At 45.0% G+C, this 25,096-nt stretch overlaps 1 protein-coding gene across 1 annotated transcript in view; it reads left to right on the forward strand.

Moving 5' to 3' along the window:
* The window catches only part of MBOAT1 (membrane bound O-acyltransferase domain containing 1), a 773,590-nt gene that overhangs the window by 581,193 nt on the left and 167,301 nt on the right, over nt 1-25,096 (forward strand). Inside the window, exon 9 of the mRNA XM_069613577.1 lies at nt 3,175-3,278. Coding sequence (XP_069469678.1) covers nt 3,175-3,278 — 104 coding nt within the window. The remainder of the gene's footprint in view (nt 1-3,174; nt 3,279-25,096) is intronic.

Below are 25,096 nucleotides of genomic sequence, written 5' to 3' on the forward strand. Positions count from 1 at the left end.
TGAAAATGTATTAATTCGACTTGCGTCATGTTCAAACTTTTACTCATGAGACTGTAGAATCTCTTCCATGGTATATCTTAATAATGTGTAATCTTGTTCCTCTTTGCAGGGATGCCATTTAATTTCGAGGCTTCTCTGTTCATGCCAGCTGAGGATAGGGACCCTGATATCTGTTGCATACACCCTCTTTCTTGTGCGTCTCCCTTTGACCATTGACTTGCACCTGCTGTACCCTATCAGCAGGATCTTAGTTCCACCATAAACGGCTGGCTTGACGTCCGAGGGTTTGATACACAAAGTATCTGGATTGACGTACTCCTGCAGCAGTTCTACTGGAAGTATTGTGAGATCCAACCCTGAATCTTCCAGCATAGAAACGTTCACTTTTTTGACCATCACGTCACAATGCGGTTTGGACTTGAGCCTGTTCTTTATGACATGGACTGCCAAGATAGTCGGTCCCTCTATAACTTCTTCTTCAGAGTCAGTTAATGATGCAGCTATAACACTTACTTACTGCCTTTTCTTGAACATACAGCACTTTGCGAGGTGACCAATTTTCCTGCATATTGGACACGTCTCCTGTCTTGTGGGACAGTTGTCGTCATTTGCTAAATGTTTATCAACACAGCACCGGAAACACCTTAATGTCCTTTTGTCACTTTTGTGACTTAGCGGCTTGCTTGCTGCTCTCCGACTCTATGTACTTGGCCAAAGTCAATATCATTTTGATTTCATCATGTTCTTGTTTCTCCAGTCTTTCTCCTTACTGCTTTCTCCTACGCTGCTTGAGCTATCGCTGTAGCTTCACGTGTAGGGTTCTTTGCAGCTATCATTTTCTCTTGTAGTTTCAAATCCCTACAGTTCATCACCAGCATGTCTCTAACTCCTCTTCATCTGTATTGCTGAAATAAGAGGGATTCACCAATTTCCTAAGCACCACCACAAAGTCATTCACAGATACCACAAGGCCTTGTTTCCTGGAGTAGAATCTAGTTTGATTTAACATTATGTTGGCAGCTTCCGCAAACCTCTTTTTTAATACTCGTCTTTGCTTCTGTAAACACATCCAGTGTCCCGCCAGTGTTTCCTCCTGTGAATACGGGCAGGCTTTGAAACATTCTATGACCCTCTATGCCTAAATTGTTAAGCAGAATGGCCTTTTTCCACGTATTGTCAAATTCTGTCCCAGTCAAGGCTTTCAAGTATTTGTCAAACAGTTTAATTCCAGGTAGTGGAAGGATTTCCTGGGCTTGGAAGAAATGCTTGTCGAGCTTGCTTGCCATGCATTTTATTTGTCATTTTAAAAAAATAACTCTAAATCGGGTTGGCACTGTATCACTCAGCAACACCTACACATTCCTTTTGTTACACCCACCTTCAGGAATGAGACATGACCGGTAATTGGTTTGTACCAGTCTTCTTTTATTCAGGCGTGGTTACAAATCATATATAAATCATGCTGCTTTCATTTCTTGAATCCTCAATGGAGGAGACGGCACCCTGCTGGGTGAGGATCAGGAGCCGGGCTTCCGGGCTCCTTTCTCTGCTCTGTTTCACACTCTTAGCCTTCCTCTGGCGTGTTCCTGGTGCCTCTCGTTCTTTGGCGTCCTCCGGAGAGTTGGAGCAGAACCGCATATAGGCACTATCGGGGGCACTGTAGTGACAATATGAATGGAGGCATGAGGAGCAAAAATGAATGGGGAGGCGCGGGAGAGGAAGGTGATGTGACCGGCGGACGAGGGTGGAGAAAGCGGATGGGGAAATCAGAGGCACATTGGGGGTGGGGTCAAATTAGCGGGTGGCAAAGCCTCAGACCAGAAGGGCCAAACAAATATAGGTTGGGGCAAAAAGGAGGATGGGGCGGCAAAATCCATGAGGCAACAAGAACTGGTGTTGTTAGGGGAAACACTAAGAGTCTGGACTGTTGGGTAAAGTGCAAGGTTGAGAGACCGTTTTTGGGATAGTGCGATGAAGTGCGAGGGTGTGTGCGAGTCTGCTTGTGATGGTTTGAGAGAGGGAATCTGTGCACCGATGAGGGAGACTGTAAGGGTCCATGCAGTGCAGCAGATTTGAGACAGTGCATAAAAGGGTAAAAGTGAAAGTGTGTGTTGAAGGGTTTGAGAGAAAGTGTGCACATGGGATCTAAGTGTGCAGGGAGAGGGTGTTCAAGGCCGGTCTGAAAGAAGTGTGCATGAAGGTGTGCATAATGGAAGGGGCACATGGGGGAAAGGAGCCACGTGGAGGTGGCCAGAAGGCCAAGGTGGGAAGGCATGGTAATGGGGGCCCAAAAAGATCAAGTAGAACAATAAGAGGATTGGAAGGGAGTGGCACAGAGGGGTTTGGCAAACATGGGATGGAGGCATAGCAAACAGGAGCGTAAAAAACATGAGTGGGGAAACAAGTGGAATGGAGACAAGAGGTACATGGGGGGATCGCTTTGGCAAGGCCCAGGGGGTACAGGTGCATAAAAAGGAGCACTATGCCCACAACATACAGTTGAACATTGGCTGTGAAGAAGACAGTAACCCCCTATGTGAAGGGAGAGGTGGGCTTGGCAGGTCTCCACCTCACGCGCCTCATCCTGCTGGCCCTGGCGCTGTACTTAGGTTTGCTCCCTCCACCAGGCTAATGTTACTACAACTGTCCTGTCTGCTCTCAGAGTGTTTGGTTTTGGTGTTGGTGGGGTGAAGGGGCAAGGAGAAATGACGAGCCTGGAGCTCCTCAGTTTCCTGCATGGCAGGGTTAAACATCCATGAATAGCCTGGCCAGCAAGCTGCAGAACGGACATCTTCCTTTATCCTAACTCTTGATTGACCCACTTCTAGCATCAAACCTTATTGTGTGTTATGTGGACAACACACAGAATAATACATTGTACTACAGCCAATATATGACATTGTCAATCACATCTCCTGCTTCTGAACACACCTTCTTTTCTCTTAGAATTTCTTTGGCCACATGTGGTGCAAATACCACCATATGCGTCAAAACAAAAATGGAGATATTGGAATAAAGCTTGATAAACCTCTCTTATTGCATATTTATTGTCTAGGATACAGTTGAATTTGTTGTGATTGTTGATACCCTTGTACACACCGTACACTGTTAGAGAACATTTTTAAAAAATCACAATTTTCTTTAAACTTTAAGTTTTGTATCTTGTTTTTCAAGCGGATGCAGTCAATAATGCAGCCGGCTATGGCTTCAGAGGCGTGGATAAGATGGGAAATTTCCACTGGGACTTGACCTCCAACCTGAATATCTGGAACATTGAGGTGTGTTGTAGCTTGGTGAAATGATGTGGTCATTGATTTTGTATGAAATATGCCTAGAAGGTTGGCACCAGAAATCCCTCAATGTGCAGCTCAAAGAACCACTATAGTCACTCTTCGACAAAGGTTTTATTCGCAAAGGTTCAGGGAAATGTGAATCATTTGCACTTTTATGTGTGCCTTTTACTATTATGGAAATTGCACATTCAGTCAGTGGAAGTGCTGCTCTACATTTGTGAATTTACATGTGTGTGCACTTTATAGTAAATTAATTTCTATTGTTTGATGATGTATGATAGTGCTATTATAAACAGTTTGTGAGAAGAGCAGAACATTGAATTGCAGGGTCATCATTCTGGGATGGCATCCGGTTGATGATAAATAAGTTATGAGCGTATAGAAATGTGGAAAGTAGTTTGTTTTTGAACAAGTAGACCACACAAGTGCACATACATGTTTGTATTTCCGGATTATTAACACAGACTCTTCATTATTCCTAGGAGAATTAATTTAAGCAAAGTCTAAAGTACCCAATTTCCACTTAATGTATAATTTGCAAATGTGTATGATTTTCTGGAGTGTTCTTTGAAAAATCGAGTGAGGAGTATGCCTAGAAGTTTCAGGCTGTAAGGTCTCTTGGTTTTTGTCCTCATATCATGCTTGTGGGGGCGGACGTTGAAGACGTGCTGGACTGTATCACTCTTTCCAGTTGTGTGGTTTTCACACAGCGTCTAATGTAATCATTTTTAGGGAATGATTTGCAACTCTCCTGCCACCTACTCAGAAAATGTTTCACTGAGCACTAGACCTCAGAACTCTTAGGGTGTGAATAATGGAACAGGTGTTCAATGAGTTCTCTATACAATCACTTGGATGTTTTCTACAGCATCAAAATGCATGGACAGTTGTCCCTGTCTGTTATCTCAAATTAGTAGCTGCATTTCTGCCATTTACAAATCATTCTTTGTTATGCTTGCCTAACCTGTTGGTAGTGCTAGCACACTCAGAAGCATGTGTCCTTCTTGGTGGCTATTTTGGCGAGCTCTCTGTACTTGACTCATCCTAAGGTTGTCTTTACAGTACAAACCTCCACCTCAGTTATCGCTCACCCTACAAGCACCTTTAGTCCTGCTCCGCTTTTCTCAGGATTCTGCTCTCGTCCGTCCTCTTTTTTTGTTTTGTTTGCACCTCTTGCCCAGGCTGCTCCTACTTCAACGCTCTGGCACCATTGCGTTCTTCAGCTGAGCATCTCCTTTTTAGTACCTCATACCTGCACAGCTCCTTTCAGTTAATTCTGCGATACTAAAAGCTATTTTCCCCTCAGATAAGGGATTTCCCAAATGCTAACCTATTGACCTTGTTTAAGGCTCGAGTGAAGAGAATACCACCCTGAAACGCTTGCCGTCTCACTGATTATTGCTTATGTGATTATCCCTTGTTCCTGTTTTGGTTTACATTGTGGTTTGAAAAGATTTATAAAACTGTATTAACTTATATGCTTATGATAAGACAGACTCTTCTCTGTAGTTTCACCAACTCCACTTACCTCTGCCATTTACTTTGACCCCTGTTAATCGTACAACCAGTATACATATGTGTGTGTGTTGCGGGCATTGGTGGGAGGGGTTGGAGGCCTGCAGGGGAAGTGGTCAGATGGAGAGTAGGGGGGACACCTCCTCCCATTAAAAGAAAAAAAAAGTTGTATGACCAAAAATAGTGGAAGTAAAAGTCAACAAGGTAAGTGTGGTCAATGACACTAGATAGAACTGCTTAGTATATGAGTAGCACATGCCATTGCTTTTCTAAAAGTTCAACCGTCCTAAATATTTATTTTATTGATTGCACTGAAATGCGCTGAGTGGTTGTATAGTCTTGGTTATTGAACTAAATCAGCGTCAGAAGAATACCCAGGCAAGAGACTAAGGGTCTGATTCTCAGAATTAATTCTTTCTCTCATAAGCAGGTACATAAGTCACTGTTTAGTGCCTGCTCTACCTGCGGGTTGAAAAATGTATTTGATGGAGACAAACATGCAGATTGCATATATTGGGCCTCATCACGGGTTGGGCTGTAGCCCTTAAATGCGGTGGTCACAGTATTACCGCAGCATTTAAGGACTGGCCCTATCATGAGTTGGGTGCTAAACCGGCTGCTTTACCTCCAGCTTTTTCTGGAGGTGAAAATCCCTGTTTTCAGCGGTATTACAGCCGGCTGTATTAGCCTGCAGTATTAGCACCGAAAATTCCCCATTGGGTCCTCCAATGGACCCAATCAGGAATGGGGATTTACTGTTAAGGCCCAACCCGTGATCCAGTGGTAATACCACCGGACCAGTAGGTGTTAGGGCTATTACAGTCGGCGGTATTACAGCTGGGAATACAGCCCAACTTCTGATGAGGCCCATTGTCTTTGCCGCAATCACATAGGAATACTAAGGGTACTTCCCACTGTTTTGTTTCTGGGGTGCCTGTTTCAAAATGGGAAGAGAAAACGTAAAAATATAGAAACAGTGGAACAGGCTTCCCCTCCCGTATGTGTATTTACTGGTAAGAGCTACAACTTCCACAAGCAGGTTTTAATCAATATCTGCTTCTGCTCATAAACCAGAGATTATTTTTCTTTTTTCACAGAGAATTTATAAAAAAACATATAACAACTTTGTTGTCTTACAAGGAAAACACAACAATACTCAGTAATAACTGTACATTATTAAGTATATACTGTACACAGAATAATTACAACGTGCTAAGTGAGAAAATAGTGTTCGCACCAGGGGGTTAGAACCACACCAAAGTGTGTGGATATGTAATTTTAAACACAACATATACTCTTTTAAAAAATGACACTAAAGTCACATATTTCACAAACTACTGCAATAGCACCACTTGAATGCAAAAAAGAAAAGAAATCATTACACTTAATTTCCTGGTTCACTGAAGAACTACAGTCCCTGCACTCCTGCAAAAGAGAGGCATTAAAAAACTGGCAAACTAACCCAAGTGACAGTGCCAAAAACAGCTTTAACTTAATCTCCGACCAATACAAAGTAGCCATCACCAAGGCCAAAGCCAACGCATTTAATGCACACATTTCCAATGATAAATCACACTCAAAGGAAATCTTCACTATCTTCAACAAGCTCATCTCGCCACCCAACACCCCAGACAAAATCGTCAAAAATAAAGCCTGGTGTGCCAGTATTCAATCAGCCAGGCTAAACAAAATCGATCTCCTTCAAAAAAAAATCCAGGATCACTGTAAAGCCCTACCTATTCACCTTAGCCCTAAGCAAACCAATTCAACTCCCACCTCAACTAACTCAACTAAACCCGTCTTCACCTTCAGTGACATCACTGAATTAGACGTAATGAACCTCCTCAAAAACCTCCAACCCTCTACATGTGTAGGGGACATATGTCCTCCTAAACTCATCAAGGTGTGTGCAGACCGTTTTGCACCGCTCCTGACGGCCTTCATTAATTCTTCCTTCAGAACAGGCATTATCCCTGACAGCCTCAAAGAGGCCTGGGTCCGCCCCCTTCTAAAAAAGCCTACCCTCGACCCTCTACAACCTAATAACTACAGACCCATTACCAACTCTGAAATCCACTCCTTCTCCACCCACACTTGACACCCCTCCCTTCTACTTTCGCAAAGTTTCCACTAAAGAAGTCGAGAAAGTCATCCTCACTCTCAAACCCTCCAATTGCAGGGCGACCCATGTCCAGCCCAAATCATAAAAGGCGCTGCCCGTGAACTCTCACCATTCATCACTAATCTCATAAACGCCTCTTTCACATCAGGTACCATACCTAGCAACCTGAAACACTCCTGGGTCTTCCCCCTCCTCAAAAAGCAACTTTGGACCCCTCCATCCCAACTAATTACCACCCCATAACCACTGTGCCGTTCCTACTGAAAATCCTGGACAAAGTAGCTTACCTACAAATTCAGCACCACCTGGAACTAAACCACCTCCTAGGAGTTCGACAGTCCGGCTTCAGACCACAGCATGGCACTGAGACTGCACTCCTAGACCTCAAGGCACAAATAGACTCCCTAAGAGATAAAGGTACGACTTCACTCCTACTACTTCTCGACCTCTCTTCCGCATTTGATATGGGAGACCATGAAATACTCTGAAATCAGCTGGTCACGCCAGCCTGCTTCTCCCATGAAGCAGTCGCATGGATCCAGTCCTTCTTAGATAACAGGACAGTGTGAGTTTTCTCTCCTCTAGCAGCTGCAGACCCTGCACCTATCTCATGCGGCGTACCCCAAGGATCATGTGTATCTCCCACCCTTTACAATATTTTTACAAAGCCCCTTTTCGATGAACTAGACGGTCTAGGTATCACCTACACTAACTATGCAGATGATACACAGATCCTCATCCTGTTGACGGGAGATTATGACAAGGATTTGGCCTTTGTGAATAGAGTCTACCTCATCATTCAGGCATGGATGGCCTCCCACGGTTTATGCCTGAATGATGACAAAACTGAACTCCTCATTCTAGGCACTTCCTCCAGCATCAAAAAATGAGGTCCCAACTATGACTCCTTCATAATTGACAATAACATAATTACTGTGGCCAAAGTAGTCAAAACCCTTGGCTTCTACATAGACTCCACGCTTACCTTTGGTAAACAAGTGAACGTCATGGCCTCAGCCACCTTCTACACCTGCAAGTTAATTAGAGCAGCCAAGACCTTCCTCTTACCTAATAACTGCGTCACTCTAGCAAGGGCACTAATCCTATCGAAATTAGATTATTGCCACGCCCACTACATAGGTAGTAACAAATACATCACCGGCAAAATACAGACACTTAAAAATAATGCCTTGAGAGCCGCCCTAAACTTCCCTAAAAACGCCCATATATCAGACCTCAGAAGATCTACTAACTGGCTCACCACAAATGACAAAATCATCCTCAAAACAGCATTCCTTTCACACAAATGTCTCAACCACGCAGCCCCGCAATACTTTATAGACAGATTCACCAGACAAACTGCCTCTCGCCCCCTAAGAAAAGCTAACTCCAACCTTTTGTTAGTACCCAGATTCAAACTTACTAAATCTGGCGGGAGTAGCTTAGCTGTTAAAGCAGCACAATATTGGAACTCCCTTCCCCCTGCCCTAAGGGAAGATGTCCCCTACCGGCAATTCAGATCCAATCTGATTCAATGGCTAAAAGATCATGATGCCTAAACCCACCCTTCCGACATCCAGGATCTCATGTACATTTTGTATATTTGCTCTGCCTTATTTATGTTAGACCTGCATTCTTGTAAACTTACTGTATATACATTTGTGATTCTTTGACAATACATATCTACAGCATTGTAACCGTAGCTGTACCCCTATGTTTAATCTGTAACTTGTAACCTAAGCTGAACAACCCTCTTTATGTCTTCGCGCCCGAATACCCCTGGGTCTGGTGCGCAATATAAATAATAAAATAAAAAACAAACACTGTGCCCTTCCTCCTTAAGATATTGGACAAAGCCGCCCATAGGCAATCTGGTTTCCGAAAAGGACACAGCACTGAAACAGCCCGGGTGGACTTAAAGAATCAGATCCCCCAAATCATGGACAAAGAAAAGCCAGCCCTATTTTTACTCCTAGACCTCTCGGCTGCTTTTGATCTGGTGGACCACAAGACCGTCACATCGCAGCTTACTCACTCAGCCATCTTCTCTGAAGAAGCAGCTCTCTGGACCACCTCCTTCCTTTAAGGCAGAGCAATGAAGGTATTCTCAAACATAGCAAACGCTATCCCTACCACCATCCACTGCGGAGTCCCACAGGGCTCTTGCACAAAACCCACTTTATATAACTTGTTCACGAAGCCTCTCTTAGACAAGCTCGACTCACTTGGTATCGCGTACACGAATTACTCCGACGATACTCAGCTACTCTTACCTCTCTCTGGCTCATACCACAAAGACGCTGAGGCACTTCACACAATTTTCTCCAACATCCAGGACTGGATGGCGGTCAATGGCCTTGGCCTCAATGGGGATAAGACCGAAATAATTATACTAGGTCAAAAAAATAATCTAGTCAAACTTGATAAACTGTACGCCAACTTTACCATTGATAATCCTATCATCCCTGTGTCGACATCTGTCAAGACCCTGGGGGTCTACATAGACTCCACATTATCCATGACTAGACAGGTCAGCGCTATCACATCCTCATCCGCACACACCACCAAGCTCAGTAACGCAATAAAACCATACCTATCAAAACCCAATTGTCTATCAATAGTTGGAGCAACTATTGGTGCTAAATTAGGCTATGGCAACACTTTACTAGCAGGTACATCCGAAAAAAACCTAAACAGATTACAAGTCACGCAGAACAATGCACTTCGTGTAGCTTTAAGCATCCCAAAAATGGAGCATATCTCCCAAGCCAGACAATCGGCTTAATGGCTCCCGTTCAAAGAATGAATCACTTTCAAAATTCTCACCCTCATACATAAATGCCTCACTCTCTCTGCGCCATCATACCTATCAGAGACAATCGCCAAATCCTCCTCTACACGACCCACTAGGACACAATACACCAACCAACTTTACATCCCACGAATCAATAGGGCCAAAGCTGGCGGCCTAGGCTTCCCCTACATTGCTGCCAAATCCTGGAACGCACTACCCACAGACATTAGAGCAGAAAATGTGCTCCTTGCCTTCCGAAGAAAACTAAAAACCTCACTTTCTGTACTGTAAATTGCAACTGTTGTTATTTAACTGTAACTATAAATTGTCTGTAACAATAGCAACTGCACTGTAAATTACAAATGTTAATTTATCTGTAACTAAGAACTATCTGTAACAAGCACCACAATGCCCTTGGGCTGTTGCGCGTTCTACAAATCCAAATAAATAAATAAATAAATACTGTAATGGGCATCTATTCACATGTAGTATGTTAAAGCACATTTGATAACTTCTTAATGGGAGCCTTTATGGTCTGCCAATGAGAGGTGGTATATTATCAGTAAAATAGCATGATATGTTGTGGCTCAGGAATTTTATCCTGAAGAGGGAAGACTAACAGACAGATCATGTCTAGTTGAACAGAAGGTTGACATGCTGTGTTTCGGCCCCACATTTAAGTTCCGTCCATCCTGGGACGTTCTTAGGCAGAGTAATATAAGGCCTTCATCAGGACAGGACATTTCTTTCAATGAAGGAGTGAATCGGAGCGTCCCCATTTTTCTTTATTTTGAAATGAAGCATGTAGTTAGTGCTATGATATTTCTCCTTTCCTTTCTTTAGTTGGGAAAGAGTGGTGTCTTTTGATTACTTAGCTAAACTGCCTGTGATTCTTCAGGCTTGTAGAGGCAGAGCCATTGCTGGTGGTTAATGCCTGTTGAGTGTGGCTCAATATTTATTATTGATGCTTGCCCTCTTATTCGTTATGGCATGCTCGTTGCTCTGCATACGATTAGCTTGAAAAGCCACAGAGGCATGCGAAATCTGTAAAGGCTTCATTGCAGACACTGAGTGTCAGACAACAACGCTTAGTCTGCTGGCTAAACAAGGGGAATGCCCCCCCCCCCGTCGTAAGCCTATTCGTCCAGGAGCATGGCTGTGCCTAGATGCTCTGAAAAGAGACACCCCTCTGAAAAGAGAGCAAGGTCAGAGGAGCGAACAGAACAAAAAAGCAGAGACATCATGGCAAATGTGTTCTTGACGTGCCAACTACAAGTACAACCTTGCAAAAGCCTATACCGTTGAAGGGCTCATCGGCTAAAGGTACGGGGGGACCCACGCTAACGTCTTTAGCACCACTGTTTGCTACTCAAAAACAACCATTGGCGACGCAGTCCACTAAACCACATCTGTCGACAAAGCAAACAGCAGCAGTGATGAAACACACAACACCACTGACGAAACAAGTAACACTGCCAACAAAAGAGACAACACCGTTGATGAAACAAAGTTTGCAAGGGACCAAAAACCATCAATAAAGTCTTAGTCAACAGCCCATTTGTCAATGACGATTAGGAAGTCACCTCAAGATACATCATCAGCGACGTCACACTCGTCAATGTCAAAATCTCCACAAGCATCCACAATCTCCACAAGCATCACCAACAACATTATCAACAACAACAGACTCAATGAAAAAATCCCATAATGCCATCCCAAGGGAATCACAACATCACTCTGAAGTAGCATCGTCGTCGTCCACAAAAGTCGTTCATCGCTCGACGACCAGCATGCACTGATGACCAGACAAGAGCCACCAATAAATGAAAGAGAAAAGGAAGCAAAAAAGGCTGCAACATCAGAAGTAAACAAGTCACCAAGCCTGGTGGTAGGTACAGCGCTACCTATTCAAGAGACTCTCCCCAACAAGGTCCAAGAAACTCACATGCAGCAACAGACACAACCAGTCAAATCACCAGTATCCCAGTAATGCTGGAAGAAATCTTGCAGCAGCGAATCGATTCAGATTTGGAGGCTCAACAAGGGGATTCACCAGTCTTATCAGACTCAAATGACTCAATCATTGGGGAAGAGCAACTGATCGGCAGGCCATTCCCAGAACCATAGTCTGCTCAACTTCCACAACAACAGTACAGCCGACTGCCGTTTCAGCTCCACACATCCCGTGGCCAAGCCAACCCTTGGTAAACCCACACGCAGGACCAGTCCAGCCGCTTTTAAACCATCAAGCATTGCTGTTGCTATAAGTCCGGTCGTCCTACAAAGCCTTTTGACACAGATTAACACAAGGCTGCCACCAGCACCGCAAGTAACCACTCTACCTCCAAGGGCACAAGTCACAAATCCCTTAAGGGGACCAGTGTTGCCACAAAGATCCAGATATCCAGGGAGGTCAAACTGCAGGTCTCCAGAGAGATCAAAATTTAGTTTGCGAAGAACCAGATCAAGGTCCCAGAGAAGGTCCACCTCTCCTCATTGCCATCAGAAGGTCAAAGCTAAGTGCAAATTGCCTAGACCCCATAGGTCACCCTTGCTTATTGCAATATCACCAAATGACCTGGCACAACGTCCCCAACCTGGACGGAAGAGCAGGAGGAAGGGGAGCTTACTAACACAGACCCCGATGATGACCAGCGGGACACAATGTCTACCACTACAGCTCGGTGAAAGGTAAACAAATGTATCAAGAGCAAAGATTAAAAATGGTAATGCTACAGGAAGTAATACGAGCAGTATAGCTGCTCGACTACCTGGCATCCCTCGATGGATGCATATTTATATATACCAGTACATCAGAAACACAGAAAATATCCAAGATTCCTGGTAGGAGACAAACGCTACCAGTTTTGAGTACTACCCGTCGGACTCAAGCCGGCACCTCAGATATTTACCAAATCCCTCACACCCATCGCAGCATACCTCAGAAAGGAGGGCCACCACTTCTATCTATATCTATATCTATATGATTGGTTCGTCCGTGCACCAACTATAATCAAGGCATGAAAGTCCATCTCCAGAACGCGACATATGCTTCAGCGCCTGGGCTTTATCATAAATGACAGGAAATCTTCAACGCAGCCATCCATGAAGCTTGTCAATCTTGGGGCACAAAATGTTCACAGCAGAAGCGTTAGTGAGGCCATCAACGGACAGGATCAAAACTCTACATTATTGATCACCACCTTCAATCCGGAACGATGGATGTCAGTCCACAAATGCATGAGTCTGCTTGGTACCATGTCCTCCTGCATTCCTTTTATGTCCAACTGCAGGCTTCACATGAGGCCCCTACAGGAGTTTATAACCAACGGTTGGTCCCAGATCACGGGTCCTGGGAAGACAAGGTGCAGATTACCCCCACACTTACAAGCAAGCTCGCATGGTGGTCGTGCACACACAACATGACAGTAGGAAGTCCGTTACAGGTACCAATAACCAAGAAGACACTTGTCACAGATGCCTCAATCTCAATGTCCGCACGTAGGCAACCTCCACATTCAGGGTCTCTGGAAAACCGAGGAAGCACCCCTACACATAAATGTTTTAGAGTTGAGGGCTGCTCAGATGGGCTGTCAAATCCTATCTGCTTGTGTTGTGAGATTCCACAGTGAGGGTGCTCATGGACAACACAACTACAATGTATTATATCAGAAAACAAGGGAGAATGAGATCAACAACCCTGTGCCAAGAAGCTCAACAGGCACTGGGCCATCTTCAACCACATACTTCTGCAGGCACACCATCTCCCGAGGATCCACAGCTCAAAGGCAGATAGCTTCAGCAAGCCAACGACCCAGTGCCACGAGTGGGAGCTAAATGGCAGTCAGCTCAAGACAGTGTTCGCAAGATGGGCAAGATGTGGACACCCGTTCATAGATCTCTTTGCCACCAAACAGAACAAAAAGTGTGCACCGTTCGCAAACAGAATTCCACAAGTAGGGTCAATGGGGGACGCCCATGGACCAATATGTATGCCTATGCATTTCCCTCAATACCAGTAATCCGCAAGACAGTGCAAATAATAAGGGCATATCCCTGTCCGTTGATCCTAATCACACAGCACTGGCTGCGCCAAACGTTGTATTCAGACCTTCTCCAACTATCGGCAGACCAGCCAATCCGTCTTCAAGGTCCCTACCACATGATAGCTCAAAACCAAGAAAAATACTGTACCACAACCTGCAGTCACTAAAGGTGACCGCATGGCTCCTGACTTCACAGATTTTGGGTGGAACGACCTGAAGGTAAGGCTAAGGGTGCGGGGACTGCTTTCCCAACACTGCTGGGAGTCCCTGGCAACAGGATGAGGCACTGTTGAGCTACTGTTCCTCACTGCATGGGAGGAAAAATGCAGTACGGTGCTCGACCATGAGGGTATAGAGGGAGTCGGCAGTGCAGAGGCGGGAACCAGCAGCCAGGAGGCAGGAGGTGAGTGAACCCTCCCACCCCCAATGCAGGCACAAATGACAACCCAGTATAAGAAGCCCCAGTGGACAGGGACACAAGTCAGTAGACCCAGAAGCTGGGCATGCCGACAGGGCAGAGTGACGGGGTGGCACATCAGCCACCCCCAGAGCAGCCATGGGGCAGGGCACCAAGGGCACCCCTGAGCGTCACAGCAGCGAGAAGGCCAGGCAAGTGAACCAAAGAAATGCCATGCACACCTCACCCCTACTGACGCACCCTGTGCCAGTGGGATTGAGGTGCATGAGCAACCATGGCACCGTGCAGCAGTCAACCCAGTATGTAGCGGACCCAGTAGACCTGCCCCACGAGGGCATGGCAGGCAAGCCACAGGCAGTGGTCGAAGTGGGCAGGAACGGTGCTCCTATACCTTTTTTAAATCAAGTTTTACTGTTCCTATACTTTTATTTTTTTAAAGAAATGGTTTCCTTTTAAAATAAAGTGTTGTAACCCGTTGAAACTTTCACTTCAGTGCATTGCACTGAATGTTCCCTTCAATCGCAGGTGCATTTGTTTGGGGGTTTGGATTGTGCGAGGGGGGTGTGGCGATGGGGTTTGTGGGGAGTGGGGCAGGCCAGCATGGACATAGTTCCACTACTTCTTTTCATGCACTTCGACCACTGGCCACAGGGAAGCACACATCCCACACACATACATATTCCCAGCCTGCCAATCGCAGTGCACCAGAGAACAGCTCTGCCGGCCACACATCAGCTCCCAATAGAGCCATGAAGGTACCATGGAACAAGCCATCCCCCCTAACCCGCTCCAATCCCACCATGTCACTGCCACCAGGGGAGGGGATGCTGGGCCATGAAGGTCCCCAAGCATGCATGTCCGACCACATCCATCCCAGGATGAACACCCTGCCCTCCCAAACAAAAGTCAATGGGCCTTATTACGAGTCTGGCGGTAACCGAGCCGGAAAAACCGCCACGTTGCCGCTGGACTCGTATTACCATTCCACATCCGTGATTCCCGGAATTACCGGGGCATTACGACCCCGGTGACCCGGGAATTCTGGAGGCGGAATTGTGTAAGTCCCCATCCCCATGGAGTCCATAGGACTCCATGGGGATGGGGACAATGGAAACACTGTTTCCATCTATGACGGAGCCAATGTTTCCATTTCCGCCTGCCTACAGGCGGGTGGTGTTAAACCCGCCAGGTCAGACCTGGCAGGAGTGACACCTCCCGTCTGCAGGACTCAGAATCAGCCGGTCTGGAAAGAACGGCAGTGGTGGTTTTACCACCACCATTCTTTCCGGACCGGCTGACTCATAATGAGGCCCAATGTCCAACAGGCCATGGGCCACACACCTTTTGCCTCATGGTACACCATGCATCCTCCCATGGCCAACCATGCCCATTTTCCCAAATGTGTTGGTTCACACTCTGTACCATAGCAATTGTGTCTTGCATGCCAAACCACGTGGGGGAACCATACCTGATGACAACCCCTGAGTCCCCTACTCATGCATCGCCAGAGGCTTCGGAGGAGGAGGTTGTCAGCCCATCGGGCAGTGGCACTTCTAGACCATCAAGGTGGGCCACCTCCACTCCACATAGGCGCACACATTCCACACTTCGGCACAGGAACGCTGTGCAATGCCTGCACCCTGCAAGGGCAGGTCTGTAGGTTGGCCTGCAGGCCCTGCCCCAACACCAGCAACTGTAGCCACGGAGACAGAGGCAACACCTGCTGCCACAGACACTGAGGAGCCACAGGGGGACAGCAGCCCAGAGTCACCACTTGGTGAAGGCCATCAATCCCCACGGGGCAGTCCCCAGCGCCATCAATCTCCAGGGAGCAGCCCGCGCCACGAGTGCATGATGACACCCGAGCCGAACCTGGACACCCAAAGCTATGGCCCACCTGCCCGCAGCCCTGGCGCAGTGCAGAGCCCCTCCCTGACACTGTAGGATATCTTGCAGCATGCTGCTGCAAAGGCTGGGTTTGATGGAACGCAGGCAGCGCCAGATGGAAACAATCAAGTACGCTCAGTCTTCACATCTGCAGGCCATCAGATACTGTATTCAGGGTGCCACCCACAGGGTAGTGCGTCAGATGGTGCATAACAGGGCCGAGATCAGTGCAAAAACGTCTGCCCTGACACACTATGCGCAACATGTCCGTGAGCTGACGGGGGGAGTCTCCACCCTAGTGGAAGCCATACAGGAGGGGGTGATGATGAGGTTGGGGTCGCAGGTCACCTGCACTTTGAGTGAGTGGTAGTGCTTGCGATTTTGGTACAATGATTCATGAGCCTGGGGGGCCACCAATACAACATGGGTGCAGTCCAGGGCTGCAATCGCATTAGGCAATTTGGCTACAGCATAGAACTTTGCCTTCATGGCATTGACCTGAGCTGGGGTAGTGGACAGTGCGATGTGGTCTTGCACATCCCGCAGGAAGACATCGAGCAGCTGGGCAAGTACTGCACAGAATGTGGGCTGTGCCATGCTGTGCATTATGGCCACAGAGTGCTGGAAGGTGCCAATACTTAGGAATTGTAATAATGACACTTGAGCAGTGGGGGCACAGCTGTACGGATGTTATTCCTGCTACCTATGTCCTCTTGTATTGTACTGAGCAGCTTAGTAATGGTTACCCCGTTGAGGCGGTACAGGGTCACCAAATGGGTGTCAGTGAGAGTCTAGGGTAAAGGCCTGTCTCTCTGGGGATAGGTGTATGCCTTGCTTGTGCTCTTATCCTTCTCCTTCGCACCCCCCCCCTTGTGCCCTGGTCTGCTCCTCCTGCCTCAGCATGAGCAACTGCCTGCCCCAGCTCAAAGTGGCAGCTCACAGTGGCTAATGCCAGCATGGTGTGGAAAACTGTGTTTGGGGTAGGGGTATGCCTTATGTTGCCATTTGGAGTGCATTGGTTGCACATGTGCCTTAATTTATGCCTCCTGTGTCCATTTACCTCCAGCTGGATGCTGGAGGTAACTGTGCCGGGTTTTCAGCAGTATTTGCACCAATTTTCAGCACTAATACCGCCAAGGATGGACTTGTGATGTGGCTGTGTTTGCGCCTCATGCAGCTATAATAATGCCTAATTTTGACAGTTGGTGGTATTTGTGCCGGCTCATGATCCGGCAAAGCGGTATTGGTGGCGCTATTACCCTTATCGCTGCTTTCAAGGGTTACCACCAGACTTGTGATGAGGCTCCAAGTCACCAAATCTATCTCTATCGGAAGCAATAGTTCTTTATTACTTCAGATATTTGTCTATTAAGACTTAAAGTATGCCCCCCGAAAGCATGATTCTTCCCAGAACGTCATAGCCCTAAATATTTTGAGGCGTCTGGAAGAGTCATTTATCAGGTGTTTTCGACCTATAGAATGAATTCTACTTTTGAAGGAATGAATAGCAAACAATTATTCAGAATCCAACTTTGAACTTGATGAAGGGTGTGGATTTTGAAATATATCTGGCAGTCATCAGAATACGAGTGAAACTATAGACCCCAGTTTTTAAGGAGCAAAACCAACGGCCTGATACAGACATTAAATAGTGGTGGGGAAAAGATTGAGCCATGGAGCACCCAACAATGCACCACTCTCAAATCATAGGAAATAGAGCCTGTAGCCACTCATTTAGACAGCAAGGAAGGCCACCGAGTGCCAAGGTGTGGACGAAAACTGTACTGCAATGGATTGAGAAGAAACAAATCCTTAACATGATTTTATAATTGAGCAGCCATGATTAATTCAAGAATCTTTGAAAGCCAAGCTAGCTGGCTAAGAGGAGATGGTTTTTGAGGATAGCTGGATAAAATTTGGGTTTCCTCCGAAGAGGAGAAACAAGGGCTTCCTTTAAATTCTGAGCAGGATGAGTTGCTAAACTTGGCCACGAAAGAAACATTGATTTCAGGCTGGGGGTGGCTAACAAACCAGGAAAGAAGACATCATAAGCAGGACATGTAGTTAATAAAGAGGAGAAGCAAGGAGTAACTTTTGCAGTAGAGAAAGACTGAGGATCTAAAGTGGAAACACTTCTAAGGTGGCAATCAACTGAAGAGAGAGATACAGAGCTACAACGTTTAATGGACGATATCCTGTTGAATACCAAAGGTTTTAGAAAGAATAAAAGAGTAGATATCATTAACCTTATTCTAAGACACAGGAAGGGAGTTTTGAATTGAAGAAGAAGAAAGGATCCAAAACCTTAACTCCCTAGATTTATTATTGACTTTGTTAATCTGGGCTTCAAACAACAAACTTTTTGCCTCAAAAATAGCTTTCTCATAGGTCTCAATGTTGGATTTACAAATGGCGAGTGACACTGCATTATCTATTTTACGCCAGATTGTTTTCCTTCTTGCAATCATCTTTTTTAAGTGTTCAAGAGTGGGAGAAAATCATGGCACTTTGACGTTTTCTGAATTTTGTGGAATGAGGAGGTGCAAAAGTTATTTACAGGCAGAGTTCAAAAGCAGATTGGCAGTGGCCAAAATATTCAGCAAAAAATAGGCTGTGGACCCTCTTTTTTGGTTACGGGGGCCTGGCTCATGAGGGTATAGCAGAGAAATGGAAAAGTGTCGTGAGTCCAAGCTACCTCACCCTTAGGGCACTATGGTAAGTGTTGACACACACCGGCAGGAGGTTTAATGTAGCATCATTACACTACACTAATATAAGCACACATATAGTTAAAACAAAGTTTATTCTAAAACAGAACGTAAAAAATGGTGACAGCAAGCATACTAATAACAAGATGGTGTATGCATAGGTGTTTACAGTTCTGTACATTTTACAAAGCAAGCCAAACTATTTTAATATCAAAACCGCAAAACCACTATGGACTTCAGGATCCATAAAGCCCTTGGAACTGCAACGAGGTAGAGGGGCTCAGAGTTAGTAAGGATCAATAATGCCATTGAGCAGAATGAGGGGTCAAGTTCATACAGACCGAAACACCTGAGCGGAACATTTAAAGTCAGGAATGAATTGCAGCTGGGGGAAGATGCCGAAGGAGTAGCTGAGTCAGAGGCAGACAAGAGTGCTGGGTACGGCGCAGAAGAAGAAAGAAGAACTCTGGCTGATGCTGACGCATGATTGGGAGGCCTGCAACATTGCAGAGTAAGTGTTGCATGAAGGGTTGCTGGGAAGAGAAGACCAGCTGAGAGGGAGATGCGCTCCTATCCCATTGTGTGACGTTTCATTGTGCAGGCGAGTGCAGAGGATCAATGGAGCAGTCAGTGCTCCGGGAAGCAGCCTGGCAGATCGCTGGAGATCCGTGGGAGCCAGCAGCGCGAGAAACAAAAGGCAGAAGGTCCACCGCAGCAACAGCGAGGGGAACGGAGATGCTGGGGAAGACCTGTAAGGGTGCCTGACACTAAAGAGGACCCACAGACGCTCCAAAAGGACATTTAACTAATTTTGAATACCAAACAAATAACACAGTACGAAGTCGGCAAGGGCGTAATTCCCCTTCACGGTTCGAAATGAGGGGAGTTGAGAGCTATTTAGAAGAGCCTGGTTATCGTAAAACCAACAATTACCAGGAGCTACTTTTGACTTACTTGGCCAACTAATGCCAAACAAACACAGCTATGTTAATTTAACTCTCTGCATTTGAGGCAATCTAAAAATACACATTAGGGCACATCTATATGACATTTAAAGCACAAGGTGTCATAAATATTGGATACATTTATATGTTTGCATTTTATGTGGAAGTTGGATTTGCGTAACATTATGTACTAGCTCCTCCTTCCCCAATGGTAGCACCTGTTGATTGGTTACTTCTGGAAATCCAGGAGCTGCATGTAGCACCTACTTATCCAATCCTAATTTCGAGGCCTGCCTTTACATGGGACCGCAATTGGGGGAAACCTGTAAACCACATTGCCAACAGCCAAAAAGCTGCAAAGGAATAATACAAAGTTGGGAAAGGCGCAACTCTCCTTACATGGGACACCAATGGGGCGAGACCTGTAACCCAATTTGCAAAAAATGGGAGCGGGAGTGCACTGCCGTGTGGTTTGAAGTTCGGAGAGAGATACATTTTGAGAAATCCAAATTTGGATTTAGTGGGGGTATTTTAGTGTTGTTTCATGTGCAGGCGGGCAATTGTCACAAGACCACTTGGGACACAAATTAAGACCAAAACCAGAACTGCATATTACTAAGCAGTAAGCCCAGATGCACTCTTGGAGAACCTAAGTTCAATAATTCATTTAACACCACAATAGTAATAATACTAATAATGATGATAATTTGGATTCACTGTGTAACATCAGGCTTATATTGATGTGTTTGGCTTCATAAAAATCATTCAATTCAATGGTAATTCTTCAGTCAATGTAATAGCAATTATTACAAATGTAATTTTAGATACAATAGACCAGAAATGTCAAAGAAAAACATTTATCGCACTCATCAGTGATAAGGTTCGTTTTAATTCATCCATCATCCTTTTTTTTAAAAAATTGAAATTTCCCAACAAGGATATTGACAAACAATGTGTTATATACATTTGTTCTGCATGACATGAACCAACATCAAGTCATGCCATCATTACTGTATGTCGTAACAAACGACCAATACAAGCAAAATCCAGTGTATAAGTTAGAAACAACTTTTCATATGTGCATCGGTTCCCGTCTGGGAAAGTTTGTGGGAGTTCTTATAGGCTAACAGCTCCCTCCAAGGAAGCCCTTTTTGTAGATATTGCTAAATTAACCAAAGCGTTTCAGGTCCTATTGATCCATCTTCAGGGTGGGTCTTCACTGTTCATGTGTTCATAAAGGTAAATAGTGGTTTGTATTTTCTTTAAATCTTCCTCTGTGGGGAATTTAGAAAATAACAAGTATTTTAAACTATTTATACATGAAGGTTGACTTCCAAAGCTAAACTATCAAAATAAGGGGTGAAAATATCACTGACCTCTCCCGGGAAGTTGCTGTGGTCCGGGATCAAGACATATTCAAAGGAAAGTACAACGGCAACTAAAGGCAAAAATCTTGTTTCTAACATGCTAGTCTCAAAGTTTTCTTCAATTCATTGGAGGAGGACAGTATAGATAAGGAACCACATACATTTCTGGAAGTCAGTCCGAAAAGCACTTTCAATCCGCCAATACACAATCATATTCTGTCAACCTTTGAAAGAACAGTTCTGGATGAGTTTAAGAAGATTCGATTTAAAACTGATGCTCAAGGAAAGTTCTCCAAAATAGAATGTCAGACACTGCGAAACCTCCTAGACAATCAGACCATCATCTTCAAACCAGCAGACAAAGGGGGAGCCCTTGTTCTAATGGACAAACAAGATTACCTCGACGAAATTGAACGCCAGTTGAGGGATGAAGACGCTTACTTGGAAGTACCTATGAATCCTACAGAAACAGTGCAAGCATTAATCAAAAGAGTGTTAGATGAGGCTGAAGAGAATGATGTAATCTCTGAAAAAATGCGACGCTTCCTTGAAAATCAACATCCAATCATGCCGGTGATGTACATTTTACCGAAAATACATAAGAGACTGATAAAACCTCCAGGACGTCCGATCATAACAGCTACCAACAGTATCCTTGAACCGCTTGCACAATATCTGGACAAAAATTCTCCAACCTTTGATTCAAGAAACACCAACATACGTGAAGGACACAATGCACTTTTTGCAACTCTTGAAAGACACACAATTCGTGAATGGAAGAGACATATTATTCACCATGAACGTCACGTCTCTTTACACCAACAAAGCCCACGAAGCCGGATTAGAGGCCGTTGAATGGCTCATACTTAAAACCGATAAATGCCAAGGTGACAGACTGTTTGTCCTTACCCTCTTGAAACTGGTCCTCAGTAACAGCTTCTTTAAATTTCAAGATAGATACTTCATTCAGACATCGGGCACCAGCATGGGAGCAGCAATGGCACCATGATATGCAAATGCTTTTATGTACTATTTAGAAAATGAACACTGCCTCACATCACCAAGGTGGATGAGGCACCTTTCAATATATCGGAGGTACATAGATGATATCTTCGGTATCTGGACAGGCCCCCAAGAGGAGTTAGAAGAATTCTTTACAATGATGAACGGGATGAATCCACATATCAGGTTTACAACGGAAACAAGCACGACAACCATCCATTTCCTTGATGTAGAGGTATATGTGTCTGAAGCGAAATTGGAGACTAGGATCTACACCAAACAAACTGATAGGAACAGTTATTACTCGCTACACGTTTTCACCCGAAACGGACGATTGACAGCGTACCCTTCAGCCAGTTTTTGCGCTACAGGAGTAACATCTCTGAAAATACGGAATATGTCCGTCAGGCAACTACATTGGAAACTAAATTTACAGCAAGAAGTTACAACCCCACTTTGATAGCCGGAGTGGTAGAAAAAGTTAGAAACATCGAGCGAGAAACATTACTGGTACCCAAACCTACAAAACCTGGAGAACCACTGGTATATGTCACCACCTATTCGGTTCAGAGCACGAGAATAAAGAGGGCGATCAAGAAGAATTGGCCAATGCTACAACTGGATCCACAATTGCAACATCTTTTTCCAGACCTACCAACATTTGCATATAGAAATAGCAAGTCTCAACATAAGAGTCTGGTGAAAGCAGAGATTTCCTCCTCCAGTACCCCAACTCAACACAAAGGAACAATTCCGTGCTACAATTGCCAGCACTGTGGTAATATCATAAAGGGCAGCTACATCACATATCCCCATTCAGGCAAGCATATACAGCTATGTCATTCATGCACCTGCGATGCTCAAAACGTAGTATACGCATTGAAATGCCCATGCGGCCTCTACTATGTAGGTATGACTACCAGAAAAGCCAAAACTAGATGGACTGAGCACAAGTCCAACATTCGTACAAAAAGCTTAGAATCCCCTGTGGCGGTCCATTTTTTAGAGGCACGACATACAGTGGCACAACTACAATGTGTCATCCTTGAACAAGTAACAGCTGGCAGGAGAGGGGGCGATGTGCAAAGAAAATGAGCACAACGTGAGATACTGTGGATTGAACTTCTGGACTCTCTAAACCCTCGAGGCATGAATTCAGAGTTTGACCTTATGTGTTTCTTGTGAATCCCGCCCACCCTAGCGGGTGACAAATGGTCATATTACATATATGATGTTATCTGTCTGAAGGTGTATGTTATCAACTTGTAAGTCCTTCTGTACCTTGTAATGATGAACAATTCCTAGAATGTTGTTGTGATGTATCATTCTTGTAGATCACTAGATGTAACTGTTGTTGTTGACCAATCTACACCCAAATAACAGGTCCATTATCACTCTGAGAGCGTCAGACTAAGGTTACTTTGAAACCACCAGTTAACGACTTATACAAAAATGTGAGATGGGGGCACCCTGCGGTTACAGTTTCGTGCCGCGGTGGTGCCCCCACTCACATCCATTACGTCCTATGTAAACAATCAGAATACCCGAGAATCATGGCAATCATGTGTTCTCTCCATATATAGGCACTTTTTAGTATCTCTAATTTCCTACATCTATTGCAACAGACTAAGGTCACTTAGAAGCCCTCAGTAAACGACCTATACACAGATGAGAGATGGGGGCACCCCGCGGTTACAGCTTGTACCGTGGTAGTGCCCCCACTCTCATCCATTACGCCCTATGTAAACATTTACAATGGCCGTGTATATGGGAATCATGTGTTCCCTTCATATATAGACACTCTCCAGTATTTTTAATTACTTACATCTTTGTTTTCCAATCCTTTGTAATATACCTGGGTCCTTAGGACCATTGAATCTTCCATAGTAAGTATAAGCCTACATACACAAAAACCAACTTTGCTGGAAAATCAGCGTGGTACGTCGCCATGATAACTCAATGGCGAACCTGCGCCCATACCAACATGGCCGACTCCGAATGAGCCTCACGCGCATGCGCGGGGTTGCCGTGACTACAGTGAACGCTACCGGCATTCGGTCAGCGGACACTGCAGCAACCGGCACGGAGCGAAGAGCCTCTTCAAACAGGTGAGCCTCAGTAAATTTCCGTGCAGCTTCCGAGAGCGGTCTTCCCCCTGAAGTCGCCCTGGGAGCCATGAAGCATCGGAGTGCACTATGCGCGCCTTTCGTTTTAACATTGAATCTGGCCACAGAGGGCCATTACACCTTCCCTGGAGCGGCTTCTATTAAACACACTGCATTACTAGGACGCATATAAGCCCATGAATAATCAACACCAACTCTGTTTTTAGGGTTTCTCGTGCCGCTACCTGCCACTTCCCAGTCTCCTGAGAGTTTCATCCTGAAGACTGGGTGAGTGATTCAATTTAGTTAACTATGTACCCTCCAACCCTGTGAGACTAGCATGTTAGAAATGAGATTTTTGCCTTTAGTTACCGTTGTACTTTCCTTTGAATAGGTCTTGATCCCGGACCACAGCAACTTCCCGGGAGAGGTCAGTGATATTTTAACCCCTTATATTGATAGTTTAGCTTTGGAAGTCAACCTTCATGTATAAATAGATTAAAATACTTGTTATTGTCTAAATTCCCCACAGAGGAAGATTTAAAGAAAATACAAACCACTATTTGCCTTTATGAACACAAGAATAGTGAAGCCCCATCCTGAAGATGGATCTATAGGATCTGAAACGCATTGGTTATTTTAACAATATCTACAAAAAGGGCTTCCCTGGAGGGAGCTTGTTAGCCTATAAGAACTCCCACAAACTTTCCCAGACGGGAACCGATGCACATATGAAAAGTTGTTTCTAACTTATACACTTGATTTTGCTTGTATTGGTCGTTTTTTACGACATACAGTAATGATGGCATGACTTGATGTTGATTAATGTCATGCGGAACAAATGTATATAACACATTGTTTGTCAATATCCTTGTTGGGAAATTTCAATTTTTTT

This window comes from Ambystoma mexicanum, chromosome 5p (genome assembly GCF_040938575.1).
Source record: "Ambystoma mexicanum isolate Mex_15411 chromosome 5p, UKY_AmexF1_1, whole genome shotgun sequence".
Classification (NCBI taxonomy): Eukaryota; Metazoa; Chordata; class Amphibia; order Caudata; family Ambystomatidae; genus Ambystoma; species Ambystoma mexicanum.